The following is a 17,664-nucleotide window of genomic DNA, read 5'->3' as shown; positions in this document are numbered from 1 at the left end:
AGAGCCATGGGGCCACGCATTCTTGTCAAATCCCGCTAATTCGTCGGAAAGCGGCGTTGGAAACGATCCATCCATCACCATAGATTCCTTCTCCGCTCAGTGGCTCCCCATCACCACCCGCCAGAGTACTTAAGAACCTGCCCAGATCCTTAGTAGGCGATGTCTGATTGGACAAAGTGCTGCGGACAGCAGGCCCAAGAACATTACGGAGCAGCTTTTTCGAAAAAGTCTGCTGATCCGGTCGTTGTAGCGCATGTTCCAAAACTCTTGCATCAAGATGAGCGTCAACAAATGCCGGCCTAACAGAGTATGACCTGAGACCAGGAAACATATGGGATAGGTCGATCAGAGTCGATTCGCATTGACCTTTGACGCGGCCGAACAAAGGCGTGAACCTTCCTGGTTCCTGGGTCGCCTGGGTTTGAAATTAGCTATCGGTGGTCGATATCAAGTTTGATAGGACTCGAGAGTCCTTACCCCTTCTCCAGATACGTAAACAAAATTGAAGGAATCAGATAACCCTGAGAATGCCTTTGCGGCAGCCAAGGGATAGTCAAGGGTGATTTTCAAATAGTCTCTGTTCATATGTCAGGGAATGATCCATGTTTACTGTCGATAAGTAAAGGCCAAAAACAATCAAACTCACTCTTTCGATACCTGCGTTTGAGATATGCCTTGGGCCCAAATACAACCATTGGTGCCTTTAAGCTTCTCTAGCAAGTCGGCAGGGTAATGACTAAAGTCCTGGTGCATAATGACGGTAACATTGGGTTGATTGTCTGCCATGGGAACGGGGCTTCTACTAAGAATGAACAGTTGTGAGACTTGTTTCTTGGGTAACGAGAGAATATGCGATAGAACGGCCGACCCAACCAGGCCTGTTGCTCCTGTCAATATGAGACGCATTTCCTCAAAAGGTACATGCCCTGGTTGCTGAGGGAGGAGGAAACACGATAATCAGCAAAAATTTAATGTGGAAAAGAAAAAAAACAATTGATGATATTCTGTTGTATTCGTGCTCCCATTTCGTTTCATTCGGAATTTGCCTTTTATATCCGTTAAGACCGCGGGAGGGCCCATTGTGCTTACAGATGCTAGTCTCATTTAGTGTGGCCGGTATCTATTAGCCAATGAATAGTTTGATGGATTCTCAGTCTATTCCTGCAGCTTTTCGAACAGTTCTGCAAGACCGTTTGGCCACTGTCATTCTTCTCACGTCAAAATCCGGGAAAAGGGCACGCACTAAGCTGGAAAGCAAATTGTACCAACGATTAAAGAGAGCTCACGAGGTATAACCGGAAATTGACGACATTGATATTGTATGTACCTGTAATATGGCTTTACATTTTGCTTGGCATTCTCATGCCTCCATCCAGCCGGAGCACGACGCCATTCAGCATGATATTCTCTATGCTCTGTATGACCAACTGGGCGAACTCATGGGGCTGTCCTGGTCTCACTATTCATAGTCAGTAACCACCAATCTTTCGACGGAATGAGATTATCCTACATGGGAATTCCATGACTCTAGTCAAGCTTGCGCGAACCTTGTCAGACATCACCGAGGTCATCCTGGAATCAAAAAGACTAGGTGCAATTGTGACAACGCGGATCCCGTATCGAGCAAGATCTCTTGTCAAGGGCAGGGTGAGAGATGCGATGGCACCCTTGGAGGCGCTGTAGGCAACTAAAGCATATTGTCAATATTTTCTAGGAAACTGAAGAGAGGAGTAGTACCCTGTCCCGGTTGGCCGTCAAAGGCAGCTGACGACGCTACCATGATGACGATTCCACGTTCACCGTCCTCCCCTACTGGTGTGGTTTTGGCCATGTGAGGGAGACACTGGCGAACGAGGTCGATAGTCCCTCGGACGTTCACATTCATGACAAATTCAAAATCATCAAGGCTAAAGGGGTTTCCATTGCGGTCGAGAATCTAGACATAGGATCAATCTCAAGTTCCATATTCAATCGGTTGGGGGCGTACAGAAACATACCTTTGCTGGGGAAGAAACACCGGCGCCTGCAATTACGCCCCCAATCTCTTTGCCAGTTTCTTTGGACCAGGCTATAGTCCCTTTGACAGCGGCGGCAATGCTTTCGGTCTCTAGCACATTGGTCTCAAAAAACTTGGACTTTCCTGCTCCGATCTCTTTCACGAGCTCTTCAGCAAGTTCTGCATTCATGTCCAGGATGGCGACATAGCCACCGCGGCGACATATGTCCTGTGCACATGCTCGGCCGAGGCCGGAAGCTCTGCAAAGTGATCCATCGGTCAGCCTTTGCAGTTCACGTTGGGGAGGCCAGCACATACCCTCCAGATATGACAAAAGTTCTGCCCTCGACCTTCATGCTGGATTGAACAAGGGATATATTGGTAGAGGAAAAGCGCCAGCAGCTTTCGAAAGCAATCAGGTTGTCGGTAGCCCATAACCGAGGCCCGGGGTCTCTGATCCACATTGCCGTACCGACTTGGTTAGCGTCGTCCTTTGGGCTTCATGGTCACGTGGTGGCAAGTAAATATATGATCCAAAAAAAGTAAGGTGTTTGAGAGAAGTACATTTATCAAGTTCTATGACCGCGCTGTTTGCTAGAGCTTGTCTGTTTTCTCGCCTTTCTCTGCTGTTTCATCCTGCGGCGATCGATGTTGTTCCCATCGCCTCCCTGTTCCTTCTCCCAAGATTTTATTGCCATGTGTACTCTAATCTCGAAGTATATCGTTTTTATTAACAAAGCCATCAAAATATACCCGATCCGCCTCATGATGTCTCTCCGTTGGGAGATACATACATCCGCATCACAGAATTGAAGACAGCCAACGTCATAGATAATGAGGAATGCGAAATGTTGAGTGCACATAGTAGAGAGATTGCAAGGACATTATACCTCCTTGAAAATTTCTCGCCTAACCGGGATTTCTGGAGCTCAGAAGATGGAACGGAGATTGGGAAAATGAGACAGCAAAAAGTTGGAGGCCAAAGTATTTAATAATCTCTGATGTTTGGCACGGGTGGTTCCTCCGCGAGTTGGGTCCCACTTAGACACTGCTACTTGTTACTTTGATAATTAATAGTATTACAAAGGCTCAGAGTTGAGAAACCTATAGTTAGCAGGCGAAGACCCATGAAATACTTGCAAAGTGATAAAAGCGCCCTCAAAAACGTAAGATAAGAGCTGTAGTCGACGTCCGACTGACAGAGCCAAGAACGGAGATTTCGCGACAAGCATTCCCGGCCCGGTTTGTAGATCTTCTTCTGTCACTCGAGGGAACACAGCTCGCAACCCCATTACTTGGCACCGGCGAAACTCCTGATCGCCGGCTGCTAAAGCCCTAGAGCCCTAGGGGTCTACGCAACCCTAATGGTGCAAGCTTCCCCGCTTTCCGGGTATTCTGCCGGCAAACCCGGGGTTTGTCTCCCTGCGGTGTGCAGCGATAAGAAATGTTGCGGTGCCTGATAAAGACCGCAACACCGGTATTTTTAAGGGTCATTGCGCCCGTGTCTTGCTAGGGGCAGCTACGCGTCTACGTTTCCTTCTCGTGACCAGCTAGCTCTATTTTCTCTACGAAAGTGATGAAAGATGGCCGCCTCGGACATCACCGACGCTGCTCCGCAGGCGCAGGTTGCCGACAAAGACAATGACAAGGTCATTCGAGTCCAAAATCAGGACGAGCTGCGTCTGGCGCAGATGGGTCAGTAAATCACTTATCTTGCGGCTTGGGTCTAATCTCCGGATAGGCCACAAGCAAGAACTCGTGCGACACTTTTCTGTTTGGAGCTTGATCGGTCTAGCGGCCAATTGTACGATCTCCTGGACAGGTGAGTTCAAATCATTTTTGAGAAAAGACATGTTCGTTTCTGACCAAGGCATAGGTCTTGGTCTTGGATTGATAACAGAAGTCAACGCGGGCGGCCCTGGTGCGGGTATGATAAAATCCAAGTCCTCGCATAAGTCCGTGCCCGATTTGACTCTCCTCCAGTTATCTACGGCTTCATATTGGTGTTTATTCTCCAGTCCTTCCTTGGTGCGTCTCTGGCAGAGTTTGTATCTGCATACCCGACGGAGGGGGAATGTACCATTGGATTGCAGCCATCGCACCGAAACGATACAACAGTATTCTGAGTTTTGCGACTGGGTGGTCTACGGTTTTTGGGTGTAGGTTTCCCATAAACGGAGAAAAGAGGACGATTCTGACTGGCTACAGGGATCTTTACTACCGCCTCCACGAACCTGATCTACGCCACCACACTGATGGCTCTGATCGCCTTATACCATGATGACCTGGTGCTGAAGCCGTGGATGACATTTGTGGCTTATCAAATCCTGAATATCTTCACTTCAGGGATTGTCATGTTTGGAAATCGTTTGATTCCAACTATCAACAAGTTTTCGCGTACGTGAGCTTTATCATATACGTCCCGCATTGACTAATGCAGCTACAGTGGTCTATCTGCAGCTGGCATGGTTTATCACCATGGTCACTGTGGCTGCGATGGCCCCCGCTCATAACGACAGCGAGTTTGTATTTCGAACCTGGATGAATAAGACAGGATGGGAGAATAATGCGATCTGTTTCATCACGGGCCTGGTGAATCCGCTTTATTCGCTGGGTGGGTTGGATGGGATTTCGGTATGATTTTCTTTTCTGCTTGGAATCAAAATCTCTGCTGACTGAATCTAGCACATCACTGAGGAGATGCCCAATGTAAGCTGCCATTCAGGGTTACCACGACCTTTGCTAATACTGAACAGCCCGGACGAAATGCGCCTTTAGGCCTCGGTATGCTAGAACTATTTTCATGCACACTATTGCAGCGCTGACAAAGTCTTAGCCATCACGCTCTCGATTGCATTTGTAACAGGAATATCCTATCTGATCAGTCTTATGTTTTCCACCCAGAACTATAGCAAACTCGCCACCACAAGCACCGGGCTACCGCTCGCCGAGCTATTCTACCAAGCCACTTCAACTAGAGGAGGTGCATTTGGACTAGTCTTTATGATCTGGGTTGCTCTTGGTCCCTGTGTCATTGGCTCCCAGCTAAGTCAGTGACACGGTCTTTGGTCAAGGTTCTTTCTGACTGAGATAGGTACCGGACGAGTATTCTGGGCTTTTGCGCGAGATGATGGTCTTCCGCTGTCCAACGTGTAAGTTGATATTCACTCCTCGTTGATCCTGCGACTGTATAACTGACTTTTAGCAGTTGGAAGCGTGTTAACAAGCGGTTCGGCACTCCTTTTAATGCTCAGCTTTGCGTTGACGTGATCGTCGCTCTTCTGGGGTGCATCTATCTAGGATCAAGCACCGCGTTCAATGCGATGATGAGCTCTGCAGTGTACGTGTTGAACCGCTTTGGAATTGGTGAATATGCAGAACCACTGACACCGGACCAGAACAATCAACAACATCGCATATCTCGTCCCAATTCTTACCAACGTCCTTCTGCTCCGGAAAACCATGCACCGGGGGCCTTTCTTCATGGGTTTCGTGCCTGGAATGCTCGTGAACACTATTTCCGCCGCGTGGTTGGTTTTTGCTATTGTTTTCTTCTCTTTCCCATACTACAAGCCGGTCACAGCGTCAAATATGAACTATACGTGCGCTGTCGTTGGTGGATTTTTGATCATCGAACTGGCGTGGTGGCTTATTGCTGGCAAGAAATACTCGAGGACTGTACAGCGAGCCCGAGAAGAAGATCAGGTCTCGCCGGTGATTGTTGATGGAAAGAATACAGCATGAATCAGCAACATTATCATGAATGGAGTGGAATTATGTTTCGATTATCTATCAAGTACATACATGTAGTGGAGAGGGGTGTATCCATACACATCTTTCGAAGCAAATCATCACCGCCACCGATTATCCACCTGTCTGAGGTAGGGGTATTTCACGGCCCACTCATCATACACTGGGTAAATTGTAATACCGCGCCGCCTGGAAACCTCATAGAGATCCTCACAAGCCTCACACGCCTCACGGAGAGCATAGTCTGGTGCTCTGACCTCCTCCTTTTTAACCCAGTCACTCTCACGGGGCTGATAGTATAGATCAAGAACAAAGCCTAGGTTCTGCAAATTGGGAAGGAAATCCGTTGACTCAAAAGCCTTCAGCCAATCCCCCCAGCGCTCGGACCTACATAGCGACACCGGACCGCGGAAAGACAGCGAGGTCAGGTTCGGTGGGAGGTAGTCGTATAGTGTAGGCAGATAGGATGGATCCCTGAAAACTTCTCCCACTGTTAATCGCAGTGTCTTCAAGTTGCTCAGTTGGGGCAGGAACTGGCGAAACATGCTCTCGTCAAGATAACTAAAGTCGAAACCATTTGTCGAACGCAAATTCAGCGTGTGCAGATTGGTCACAAGATGGGGCAGTGCCATTATCATCCGCGAGAACGTATCAAGTGCGTCATTTTCCAGAATCTCCAGAGTGTGTAAGTTGATAGGATCAGAGGTAGGCATATTGTCCGGTTCCACTGTGGCGTCTGGGCTCGAGTATTTGTTGTTTAGCCACTCATTCACCAGTTCCGGAATCAAAACAACGCTGATCTTTCTCTCCTCGGGTGTGCCTTCCTTGACGGTGAAGAACTGCTGTTCTTTTTCTCCGCGTGCAATTGCTTCCTTGTTCATGCGCTGCAGCTCCTTGCTTGTGGGACCTTCAAATCGAAGGCCATGTGTCAGGTACATGATCAAGTGGGAGATTCGGCCCTGCCGCACCCAGGGGCTTTCGATGATTTCACCGCAAGCTGAACCTAGCAGCAATCGTTGGAGAGGCCAATGTAGAGGCATGTGTTTATCATTGAGCTCTTCGTTAAACCCTGTATCCATTTCGAGGTTTTTGATTTTGGAAAAGTGTTTTCCAAGCAGTGCCCATTCTGTGTCAGACGGAGTATCGTTGTTAATCTTTAGAGTGGTGATATCCGCAGGGATAGACTGGAGTTGATTTTGTAAGGCACTCTGGTGACCATCTTTAGCTTCCTCGTGAAGGCCCTGGACATTGACTGTGAAGAGAGGTGGTGGAGTCGTATCAGTGGATGCGGCTCGAGTCATTTTAGCGGCAAAGTAGCCACGGGCACAGGGGCGGTTGCCTCTGAGAAGAGCAAAGGATATCGTGGGTAAATAACGCTAGTCTAGGTTAGTTGTATTTGGCCCTTCGCGTTGAATCGGGCATACCATCTGAGCAGTAGCTGGGGATCGGATGGTGTGGATCGATGGATGTGATAGCAAGTGACGGCAGAAAGCATTCTTTGTTGTGCATGGTAATTCTGATAGATCACATGATATTTCTAATTAGATTAATTCCTAATTATTACGCGACACGAGTTACAGATGAGCAGGGCCTGTTGAGAAAGTAGCCAAGATTGGATTAGCTATATGTGGCGAACTGATTTCGAATCTTGCTATAACGACATGTGGAATATTGTGGGAATCCTGGCCCGAAAAGGGAGCAAATGAGGTTCACGATAACATGATATTGATTTCAGGAATCGCAAGAAAACGTCGCATGAATGGCAAGGCAATATTTTCTACATATGTTGAGCATATCCTCTCTTTAATATGGGTAAAAAGAATCGCATAGCTGCAAATGGTCGGATACAAAAAGACCTATAGAACTTGAAATCCTCGCAATCCATACAATCAGGGTAGAAAACAGATTCGCGTTTATACACCGACCAATTGTTTCTTGAACCCTATCTTGAAATACCCTAACTAATTCATATTTGGTTTAGTAGTCAACATACATTTCCGAAACATAGAGACTATTTTTTACACGACAGCGGAGTGGCGTAAAATACTGTATGTGTGCCTGAAAACAGATTTTCACTTGCAACTGCTGCCTAGCTGTCGAATTTCCAAATCGTAATAAGGGACCTATCCAGTCCGATCAAAGAAAAGGGCCCACTGACAAGTGACAAAAATCGGGGAATATTGATTAACCCCCAGAGCGAAGACGAGGCGAGTATGTCTGAATAAGGATGCAGCAGTTCAACCAAAACAAGCTAGCCGGGCCGACTGACCCACTGGGATGGTGGAGCTGCCAACTACCTACATCGTGCATACAGAAATCTTGTTTATATCACCTCCCATGTGTGGTCAGAGAATGGTACCATTTATGCAGACAGGGGTCGAATGATTAGTGTACTATGGATATATTGGTGGGTCGTGACGCAACAGGCCTGTCATCGCAGAGGGTTGACGCTATCCAAGGTGTCAGCTCTACACAGTATGGCTTTACCAGCGTGCCATTCTATCTATTTCTCTTCTTCATTGATCATGCGATGTAGATATTTGCGGAAACACTGGGACTGGCCAACTCGGGTCGACCACCGCCATCAGGCGACAAGATTCTCCGTCCGGCTAGAATCCCAGCAAACCATTGTTTAAAGGAATCAAGCTCATCGATCTCCGGGCAGCCATGGTATGCCCAAAGCTTAACTGTCAATCTCACAGTGGGATCCGTGTAACGGTCGATCGTCAGGCATCACCATTCCCATGGAACACATTCGGTCGCAACCACTCATAGCACCCCTAACGACGTCAATTCCTCTAGCACCAAACGGATGTCCCCCTGGGTGTGGCGGTCCAGGCAGCGAGCTTATTTGGGCAGGCACGAGTCCGTCATGTCATGTTTGCTCTCGCTGAACTCTAACCTCCTCGGCCATACCTCATGACATTCTCTCCCTCGTTCCCCTCCAGCGGTTCACCCGCGTTTTACCATGCTCACCTCAGACCCGATCGCACTTCGCTCGACGAGAGACCTGTCAGTCGCAGCTAAGGACAAGAAGAAGCGACCACGGCGTGGCCGGAAAGCCACGAGTATGCCCAACGTCGAAGCAAAGCCAAAGAAAGCATTGCTCCTCGACGAACTGGGTGATATACTGGTAGAGCAGCTCTACGCCCATCCTAAGCTGGTGGAGCCTCTCAATGCCCCCGTCGCTGAGGTCGATCACTTACGCAGCACTCTCGCTGCAATCATCACGGCCTCATCATGTGCCAGCTCAGGCAGCAGCAGCAGTCGTACGCTGACCGTATTCAATGGCACACCACCCACCAGCTTGGACAGCCGCACCCCCCAGGAGTCCCCGGCCTCAAAGAGCATAACCCCAGCACCCCCCACAGGCGAGAATCTTCGCAGCAAGACCAAGCGCCGACGACATGCAGATGTCTTCAGTCTGGACGACTTCTCCACGATGACCACCATCGAACACCTGGCGGCGCAGTACGGTCGAGTGGCGCATATGGGCATCCTCGACCGCAGCTATCGCTTCTTTGTTAACCAGGCGCGGACCGCTGCTCTGTCCTTTAAAGTGCAAAATCGTGTGGCAATCGTGGGCGGCGATCCGCTGTGTGATACTGATGCTATTCCAGATCTTCTGGTAGAGTTCGCAGTGTACCGTCGACGGCATCGTTGGGGTATCGCATTCATGGGCGCCAGCGAGTCCTTCGCTCGAGGTTACGCCCAGTTACAGGGCTGGACAACCATCCGCTTCGGCACCGAGCGTGTACTGAATCCACAAACGAACGACGTTTTACTCGAACGTGGCGGGAAGCGGATCACAGTGCAAAACCGACAGTTGCTGCATCGGCACAAGGGCGGGATCACACTGAGAGTATACTCACCCGCGACGCACGGCACCGACACCGAGCTTCAAAGCGCTCTAGTCGCCATCTACGACGCCTGGCGCGCCGAGCGCAACCGCTCCGCTACCCCGCAGGCTTTCATCACGGTGTACGAACTGTTCGCACTACCCAGCCTTATGACTTTCGTGTATACCCGGGGCCCTGACGGCCAAGTCAATGGATTCGCCGCTCTCCGCCGGTTGGCCGCTGGTGGCTATCACATCGATCCGTGCATCGCCGCGCCTGATAGCCCCAAGGGTATCAGCGACTTGCTCCTCATCGCCACCATGGCTCTGCTCCACCGCACCGGTGTCTCGTATCTAGGTTTCGGCTTCGAGCCCCTGCACGCTCTCGATCCAGGCGAGATCACCGGTTTGCCTCGTCCATTTATTCACCTCGCCCGCGAACTGTACGGTCATGCGTTTCATCGCCTTCCAATCCACGGCAAGAAGGCCTACCACGATAGATTCCACCCTGATCCACCCCAGGACTCGGGTCTCTACCTTGTCTTCCCTCGAGGCGTCCCCGGCCCGTTTCATTTGCTCGCCATGGCTCATATGGCCAACATCAGTCTGCGCAAGATCATGTGGGCCGACGTCCGCGGCTTGGTTTTGAAAGATGCCCGCAAGTCTTCGCAGAAGCCTGTAACCGCTGCAAGTGATGCTGTTATTACTGGGGAGGCTTGACCTGGAGTCGGTTTGTAGTGTAGGGTATTTGGGTTGTTGTGCCAGCGGAAGAGTTGGAAACAGAAGCAAAGGGGCACATATGGTCGAAGTTGTGGGGTGGGCTGGTTCTCGACCTGACCTCTCTCTCTCTCTTTTGTTTTTAGATGCAGTAGCACCGGCGCAAGTGATTTGTGTCATAGGCAAGGCGTTCCCCTCATGGCCCAAACGGCGTTGCTTACCTCGATCCACACTTTTATCTATATTGTTCTTTCTGTCAGTCCGTGTTTCCTAATTCTCATTCAAGTCATCGAGAGGATGAGTTCATTTTTCTGTCTTTCTGCTAGGAATAAGATGTACAGTATCAATTGTTGATTTCTGAAGGGTTTGAAAAAAAGGTATCCATTTGCATAAGGCACTGCCATATGTAGTCAGTATTAGGTGACCCATGCCAAAGACCAGAGTAATTATTGTCCAAAAGGCTATAAGGTAGTATACACATTGTCTTGCTCAGAGGACTAGATGCGATGAATGACAGTCCTAAGAGACACGACCGAAGAGAAAGTCTTTGACAATAGGTGAGCCTGAGAACTCCGGGTTCAGAAGGACACAGCTATAAACTACGTCAGTCAAGCTATAACCGAATTGTTGTGCAGTCACCACTCACTTTAAGAAATATTGTAGACCGACGCGCCGATTTTCGAGAAACTTGGGCCGGAATTTGTCTGCAGGTAGTCTATGTTAGTGGGAAACACGGAATGTAAGTTTTGAGAGAGCATACAGATCACGCTCTTGGGCGGCAGAGCGGGAAGAGCACTTTTGGCGTGGGGAAAAGAAAATTCTAGCCGCTGGCGCAGGTCGTCAAATTCAGAGTATCTGATTACTGTGTAAGTATCTCCAAACAACTGCCTTGAATACACTGAATAGAAACATACCTCATCCGAACAACAATTGGACCTCCCTACACCAAATCAAATCATGTTAATTTAGGAACCCCTAAAATGACATCGCCAAACTCACATCTAGTGTTTGTATAGTGCAATTCCACACCACATACGAACCGATCCCCGTCATACCCTGCACAACGACATAGTCATCAATAGAGACACTCCGTGCCCACAGTCCGCGAGTAGTTTCCGAGTCCGGGTCTGCCGTGTGATCCTCCAATGTGATGAGCGTGGACCGTGCCAACGAGGTCTGCGATGCACGGGAGGCATTGCGCTCGTGACGGCGCCAGTAGGGAGGCACTACGCCGGAGAGCGGGCGGGACTTGGTGGACGAGGCAGGGCTTTGGGATAGCGGCGGGAGGACTGCCCCGGTTGCATTGGTGTTGGTGATATCGGTTGTTACATCATCGTCGGCTTCTGCGGGAAATTCTTGGGTTTCCTGTTCTTGTTGTTGTTGTTGGAGGTCCGGGGGTGGGGAGAGCGGCGGGTGCGGCCGAGGTGCCGGACCGGCCTCCTCAGTCGCTGGCTCCATCCATCAGACAGTTGAGGCGGAACGCACGGGATGTGAGACTGTTTCCGCTATGCTGAAGTTAGCTCGCTAGTAGACTGTCAGCCCACGATTGGTAATTATAGAAACAGGTGGTACAAGTTTCTGGGAGGGGGGATTCAACGCAAGGACTTGCCCTGGGGAGCGATAGCGCCGGGCCAGATTGTGTGAGGACAGGATATGTTACAGGGATGCACTGACCTTGCGGGGCGGAAGTAGATTCCGAGATATTGAATCGAAAATGGGCGTGGCGACAGCTTCAAAGGGTAGAAAATCAAGGGATTCGGGGACGAAAGTAAGACATGGGGAGGGTCACGGGGCCCGTTAGTAAGCCCCGCATGGACCACCTCTTGTCTGGATTTAGCATTGTGGGAGGGAACGGAGTGAACAAAATATTGAAGAATATGAAGTAGAGACTGACATATTTCTATTTCTAGGTCAGAACCGACGTAGGGAGATATCTCATATGATCAATCACATATCTTCATGTCAGGGCCCTGTCTGCCGAACCCTAATCATGCCAAGCTCCGGACCATCCCCGAAACGCCAATCGGCTGAGACAACTGAGACATATCTCCATTCTAACATAGTCCTATCTACTTTCCATGACATTCTCTTTCTCAGGTTGTAGCCACGGCCAACCGTAAACAATAACAAGCGGGTATCCACCCTAGGACTGATGGCAATGGACAACGGCCTGGAGACCCTGACTGGTACTGAGATCCCCGGATGGACACGTCCGTTTCGATTAGACTTGAGAAAAGAATGTGGTGGCCAATAGTAATGTCCGTGCCTCGCTTGCTGCAGCTTGTGTACAGGCTAGTGTATAGATAGCGAGCGAGGTGCCACCGCAGAGAAATCAGGAATGCGGTGGTCTTGCTTTTTTCTCTTTCTTTTTTACCATCAGATGATCTGCCTGCGACCCGCTCCTCTCTCTCTTTACTATCCCACTCTCGTTCCAGAATTCACTCGTTTCTTCTGCCTGTTTGCCTATTTCTTCTTCGTAACCCTGGGAATCCTTGTAAGTCTTTTTTCTTGCCCGTTTCTATTTTCAGTCGGCTCCTCCTCCCCCTTCATTCCTCCCGCAAGATCAGCAGATCGTGGCTGGAATCCACGCGAGAAAACAAAATTTCTGACATTTACAGACCTTCCAGCGCCTCTCTCTTTCGAATCATCATCTACCTTGACTGTCACAATGCTGTCGCAGCTCTTGCTGGTTCTTGTTCCGGCCATCACGCTGGTGTGCGGCCAGTCGGTCGTCACCATCGACCCTAACACGGTCCCTCTGGCGACTAGACGTGAGTATTCAAGCTCCTTCAATAAAGCTCGACACTAACAAGTTCCTCTCAGAGTCCTGGTGCCTCTCCCAAACCTCATCGTGTCCACTTCTCTGCCTGCAAATGCCCGGTGTCTCCTCAGCTCCGCTGGCCAACAACTGCTCTGCTGTAAGTCAATCCATCAAAACGGTCTATACGCTTGTTCTAAACGAATACCTCCAGCAAACTCTCGACTACTACTGCGTCTGCAGCAACAATCTCTCCCCCAACGCGTCGCAGTACTCCGAGACGATCCCCTACTTCGTCTGCACCGAACACAACAACCAGTGCGTGAATGCCTGCAACTCCGGTGACTCTATCTGCCAGTCCGACTGCCGGACTCAGAACCTGTGTGGCGCACAGTCTCCGACTCGTGTCAATGTCACTACTGCTACCACAACCCACGCTACTAGCGCCTCCTCGGCCTTCGTGTCCAATACCATGATAGGCGAGGCTACTGGTGCTGCTCCCAAGCTGGTTTCAGTGGAGATGGGCCATGTTTATGGGCTTTGTGTTTTGGTTGCGGGGTTCATTGCTGGGTTTACGGCTCTTTTGTGAGGGGATTTGAGGTTATGATTTCCTTGGCGGGCGTGATGGTTTAATCTGGTCATCCTAACTTTGTTTTTTTATCATGATGTGCATCTGAGCTGCGTCAACATGGTGAGTTTCCCCTCTACGCCATAGCAATAATAAGAGTGTGTGATATTGTTTTATGTTTCTGGCATTACATTCAAGTATTGTACGACATCTGATACAAGCTCATAAACTACACCTGATGTATGCTCTCTCACGACCATCCACGTTACATCTTCGCTCTCAACTTCGTACTATCCATGCGCTGTCCTTCATCATCCTGTTCTGCAACCTCCAAGACTGGGAACTTCTCCGGCATGATCCGCCGAGGCTTCGACCCGGGCACCACCGAGTATTTTGAGAAATCAGACACGCCACACTTCTCTCGAAGAAAGTCCTCGTCTGTGTCTAGCAGCCCATTCACTTGGGCTGGAGGTGCACGCAGCATGCCCAGGATAGCATCGGAGAAAATGGTCTACAGAAAATGTAAGCAGCTGGGCGACCAATTTCAGCACATAACCTACCGGCTTTCTTAGATCCTTCTTGTGAGATGGATCCGATGCTCTGTTGTGTTCTGTTGCGGCTGACTCAATCGACTGGTAGATGAGGTCAGCCTCGGCTTCAAACAGCTTCTCCATGTCAATCACATACCGATGCAGGCCAGATACTCGTCACAGCCATCTCACTATGGCCTTGACGCACAAAATCCATCGCGAGACCCTTGACTAGAACACTCATTCCAACCTTGCCTATAGTCCCGTCCAGTCAGCTTTATCATCACAGTCTAATAATTCAAGCCAGCCTTACCCATTGCATACGCCGTCTTCCCCCGAAAGAACCGCGAATAAATCGGCGGCGAGACAACCACAATTCTCCCCTTCCACCCATTCCTCTGAAACTGCGGTAAAGCCGCCTGAATCGTCGCATACAATCCCTCGGGGTTAACTTGTTGCATCAGCTTAAACCGCTTGAGTGGCGTATTCTCTACAGAGGACCACCAGATCGCCCCGGAGTTGTAAACCAGGACATCTAGTTTTCCGAAAGTCCGCACCGTCTCATCGACTGCGTGCTGGATCTGCGCTGCATCGCGCACGTCCACGGCGACGCAGGCGGCGCGTCCGCCGGCTTCGTGGATCTCTCGCGCTACCGTGTTGATGGTTGACTGCGAGGAATTGGGATCCGGTGGGAATGGGTTGGATTTGTATGCATCTGATGTGGTTTTTGCGGCCAGCATTACTGGATGAGACGTTAGGATTGTTGATAGAAAGTGGCTGGCTGCTTCGTACCAGCGTAGCCATTCTTGGCTATATCAATGGCAACTTGGCGACCGATGCCGCGCGATGCGCCGATGATAAGAGCAGTAGGTTGATCGCCCATGCTTGTCGCGAAGATATAGATGTGAACAAGTTATCTGGGGAGTGGTGGATGTATTGGAGGATAAAGGAGAATGACCGGTTCACAGCTTTAATATATGTATCCCGGAATGAGGGACGAATTAGTGATCAATTATTCGGTAGGTCATCAAGATAATAATAATCCGGGGAGAGCGGAAGATTATCAAGTTCGGTAGGTCGTCATTGCATTTCGTGATTATTCACGCTTCCGCCGAGGCATGACATCCCCGCCTCGGCGATGATCTGCTGTTATGACTAAGCCCCATTGAGCGGCTCCAACAAGCTGATTAGTTTGCCTCTAAAACACACCCTCTTTTGAAGCTAAGTATTACTTCATTTAATGATATCTTTATTTCGCCGATATTTCGTAAACCTCTACGGCCAGTCCCGGTGGCGGGCGGTGGAATAGGCGGTGGAATACTGCCCTCAAGGCCATCACTACAGAGGTGCGGCTCGTTGTCTCTTACCAACAACACCACCACTACCTCCCTCTTCCTGGACCTCGACCTCACCAACCTCCCCTCATAGACCGGTCTCTTCCTAGATATCCCACCTAATTGTTTTGCAAATTTCTCGTGTCTCCGGAGCTGGCGGTCGTTTCCGGCGGGTTTTGGCGAGATGGACACAACATTGCCGGACGCCTTTGCTCCCCCGCAATCAAGCTCTTCTGCTGCACAGGGAAATGGGGTCCCCGAAGACGCCGTGAACGTCAATGGAGCTGCTCCCTTCGTCAAAGTCGATGGTGTGTTGATCTTACTCCCCCTGCCAGGCTTTGCCAGAGCTGACAACTTGATCTCGATAGATCCCCCGAAGTTTGATCTGGAGTCATATATCGCAAATTACACCGGTCAGTTGAGACCTTTTCGCTACGTCTCTTCTTCCTAACATATATCCAGGCCGAACCCGATTTGATCGTCTCTATCTCATTGGCACCTGCTCCACGTTGCTATCCACCGACGCGCTCAAAGTCGCGGTTGCCGAAGCTAAATCCGGGAAAGATGTTGCTCGTTACGAAAAAGCAGTCCGAGCCCTGTCGGAGGTGGCTCCGAATGAACCTGATGCCAAGCTGGACTTGGCGTGGGTGAAGGACACTCAGCGACGGGTGAGGGCCGAGGGCGATCGGCTGGAACTCGAGTTGCGAGGGTACAAGAACAACTTGATCAAGGAGAGCATTCGGGTAGGAGGCTCCATCTTTTATACTTTTTGAAATTTTTCTAATGTCATGCAGATGGGCAATGAGGAATTGGGAACTCACTACCACCAGACAGGAGACACCGTCTCAGCGTCGAAAGCGTACTCCCGCATGAGGGACTACTGCACAACACCAAACCATATCGCCTCTATGCTGTTCAAATTGATCAACGTGGCGGTTGAGCGCGGGGAGTGGCTGAGTGTGCAGTCCAATGTGCACCGACTGCGCAACGCTCAGTCCAAGCCGGAAGACCAAGCCAAGAATCAGCCCAAGATTTCTGCCGCTCTTGGTCTGGCACAGATGCACTCCGGATCGTTCCTCGAGGCTGCGAATAGCTTCTTATTGACCGACCCGAGCCTGGGCGACACCTATAACGAAACGATCACCCCGAACGACATCGCTGTCTACGGTGGCTTATGCGCGCTGGCTTCCATGGACCGAGTCGAACTTCAACGTCGCGTGCTGGAAAATAATTCCTTCCGCAACTTCCTTGAATTGGAGCCGCACATTCGTCGTGCGATCACCTTCTTCTGCAATTCTAAATTCCGGCTCTGTCTTGATATCCTGGAGGCCTACCGGGCTGATTACCTTCTCGACCTCCATCTCCAGCGCCATGTCAGCGCTCTGTACTCCCGCATCCGCACCAAGTCTATTGAGCAGTATCTAGTTCCCTTCAGCCGCGTGACTCTCGAGTCTATGGCAACCGTCTTTGCCCCCGAGGTGGTCGGCGGAGAGGCTCGACCAACCAGCGCAAATTCACCTTTCGTGCAGGAACTCATCTGTCTCATCAAGGATGGCGTGCTGGATGCTCGAATTGATTTGGAGAAAGGGGTTCTGGTCTCAAACCAGACTGATCTGCGAACAGAGGTGCAGCGAAACACGCTGGAGAGCCTGCGCAGCTTTAATGAAGAGGCTCACATGCGGATCCTGCGCACCAGTGTTCTTCACGCGGGTCTCGAGGTTCGGTCCCATGACAGAAAGGAAGGTCAATCATTGGCAAAGGGACTGTCAGGGAGACACTCCCGCGGCGCCGGCATCCTTGGTTAGGGGAGTTCGAGAAGAACTCGCGCCTCATGAGCTGTAAATGAGGAAACGAGACGATAATGCCCTGAAAGCTGCAAATGAACATTTGCAGAGATGAATACATGACTCGGTAGAGAAATGCAACTTTATTGCTGGTTCACCAGCTTTTCTCGCTTGATAGCCTATCTCATACTGGAAGAAAATCCACTGCGAAACATATCATCGTTCTGATTCAACTGCTTTGCAAGTTAATAAGCCCTATTCTTACGACATCAAAACAAGATGAGATATCGCACCGATTGCACACCCCCGGCAAATTCTCAATATGACCGCCGACCCAATCCAACCCCCGAGCCTGCTGCTGCACAAAATGCTACACAATCAGCCGGGCT

General features: G+C 50.1%; 9 protein-coding genes across 9 annotated transcripts; 4 read left to right on the top strand and 5 right to left on the bottom strand.

The window, feature by feature from the left end:
• Positions 1 to 25: 25 nt before the first annotated feature.
• Positions 26 to 753, bottom strand: N7474_003758 (uncharacterized protein; the record flags this gene model as incomplete). Its single annotated transcript, XM_057195173.1, has 3 exons — positions 26 to 415; positions 478 to 577; positions 647 to 753. 3 exons carry the CDS (start codon positions 751 to 753, stop codon positions 26 to 28), a joined length of 597 nt encoding a protein of 198 aa, XP_057052569.1.
• A 587-nt stretch (positions 754 to 1,340) lies between these two features.
• Positions 1,341 to 2,352, bottom strand: N7474_003757 (uncharacterized protein; the record flags this gene model as incomplete). The annotated part of the gene is made up of 5 exons (XM_057195172.1): positions 1,341 to 1,459; positions 1,511 to 1,687; positions 1,738 to 1,936; positions 1,998 to 2,256; positions 2,315 to 2,352. 5 exons carry the CDS (start codon positions 2,350 to 2,352, stop codon positions 1,341 to 1,343), a joined length of 792 nt encoding a protein of 263 aa, XP_057052568.1.
• Positions 2,353 to 3,579: 1,227 nt separating this feature from the next.
• On the top strand, positions 3,580 to 5,740 carry N7474_003756 (uncharacterized protein; the record flags this gene model as incomplete). Its single annotated transcript, XM_057195171.1, has 12 exons — positions 3,580 to 3,691; positions 3,738 to 3,818; positions 3,873 to 3,939; positions 3,980 to 4,155; positions 4,205 to 4,393; positions 4,443 to 4,630; positions 4,682 to 4,705; positions 4,753 to 4,780; positions 4,833 to 5,045; positions 5,091 to 5,148; positions 5,205 to 5,336; positions 5,395 to 5,740. 12 exons carry the CDS (start codon positions 3,580 to 3,582, stop codon positions 5,738 to 5,740), a joined length of 1,614 nt encoding a protein of 537 aa, XP_057052567.1.
• Positions 5,741 to 5,847: 107 nt separating this feature from the next.
• On the bottom strand, positions 5,848 to 7,047 carry N7474_003755 (uncharacterized protein; the record flags this gene model as incomplete). The annotated part of the gene is made up of 1 exon (XM_057195170.1): positions 5,848 to 7,047. The coding sequence occupies one exon, from the start codon at positions 7,045 to 7,047 to the stop codon at positions 5,848 to 5,850; it is 1,200 nt and encodes a 399-aa protein (XP_057052566.1).
• Positions 7,048 to 8,714: 1,667 nt separating this feature from the next.
• Positions 8,715 to 10,304, top strand: ergS (the record flags this gene model as incomplete). The annotated part of the gene is made up of 1 exon (XM_057195169.1): positions 8,715 to 10,304. The coding sequence occupies one exon, from the start codon at positions 8,715 to 8,717 to the stop codon at positions 10,302 to 10,304; it is 1,590 nt and encodes a 529-aa protein (XP_057052565.1).
• A 516-nt stretch (positions 10,305 to 10,820) lies between these two features.
• Positions 10,821 to 11,759, bottom strand: N7474_003753 (PX domain-containing protein YPT35; the record flags this gene model as incomplete). Its single annotated transcript, XM_057195168.1, has 5 exons — positions 10,821 to 10,893; positions 10,948 to 11,005; positions 11,062 to 11,156; positions 11,216 to 11,241; positions 11,301 to 11,759. 5 exons carry the CDS (start codon positions 11,757 to 11,759, stop codon positions 10,821 to 10,823), a joined length of 711 nt encoding a protein of 236 aa, XP_057052564.1.
• A 1,210-nt stretch (positions 11,760 to 12,969) lies between these two features.
• On the top strand, positions 12,970 to 13,648 carry N7474_003752 (uncharacterized protein; the record flags this gene model as incomplete). The annotated part of the gene is made up of 3 exons (XM_057195167.1): positions 12,970 to 13,072; positions 13,125 to 13,219; positions 13,274 to 13,648. 3 exons carry the CDS (start codon positions 12,970 to 12,972, stop codon positions 13,646 to 13,648), a joined length of 573 nt encoding a protein of 190 aa, XP_057052563.1.
• Positions 13,649 to 13,892: 244 nt separating this feature from the next.
• On the bottom strand, positions 13,893 to 15,040 carry N7474_003751 (uncharacterized protein; the record flags this gene model as incomplete). Its single annotated transcript, XM_057195166.1, has 5 exons — positions 13,893 to 14,138; positions 14,188 to 14,259; positions 14,315 to 14,412; positions 14,471 to 14,899; positions 14,950 to 15,040. 5 exons carry the CDS (start codon positions 15,038 to 15,040, stop codon positions 13,893 to 13,895), a joined length of 936 nt encoding a protein of 311 aa, XP_057052562.1.
• A 635-nt stretch (positions 15,041 to 15,675) lies between these two features.
• Positions 15,676 to 17,296, top strand: N7474_003750 (COP9 signalosome complex subunit 1; the record flags this gene model as incomplete). The annotated part of the gene is made up of 4 exons (XM_057195165.1): positions 15,676 to 15,799; positions 15,860 to 15,904; positions 15,954 to 16,234; positions 16,286 to 17,296. The coding sequence occupies 4 exons, from the start codon at positions 15,676 to 15,678 to the stop codon at positions 17,294 to 17,296; spliced, it is 1,461 nt and encodes a 486-aa protein (XP_057052561.1).
• Positions 17,297 to 17,664: the final 368 nt, after the last annotated feature.

This window comes from Penicillium riverlandense (genome assembly GCF_028828495.1).
Source record: "Penicillium riverlandense strain IBT 135883 chromosome Unknown utg000003l_segment0_segment0, whole genome shotgun sequence".
NCBI lineage: Eukaryota > Fungi > Ascomycota > Eurotiomycetes > Eurotiales > Aspergillaceae > Penicillium > Penicillium riverlandense.
Note: the sequence above shows the minus strand (reverse complement) of the source record. Positions and strands in the feature narration are given on the sequence as shown.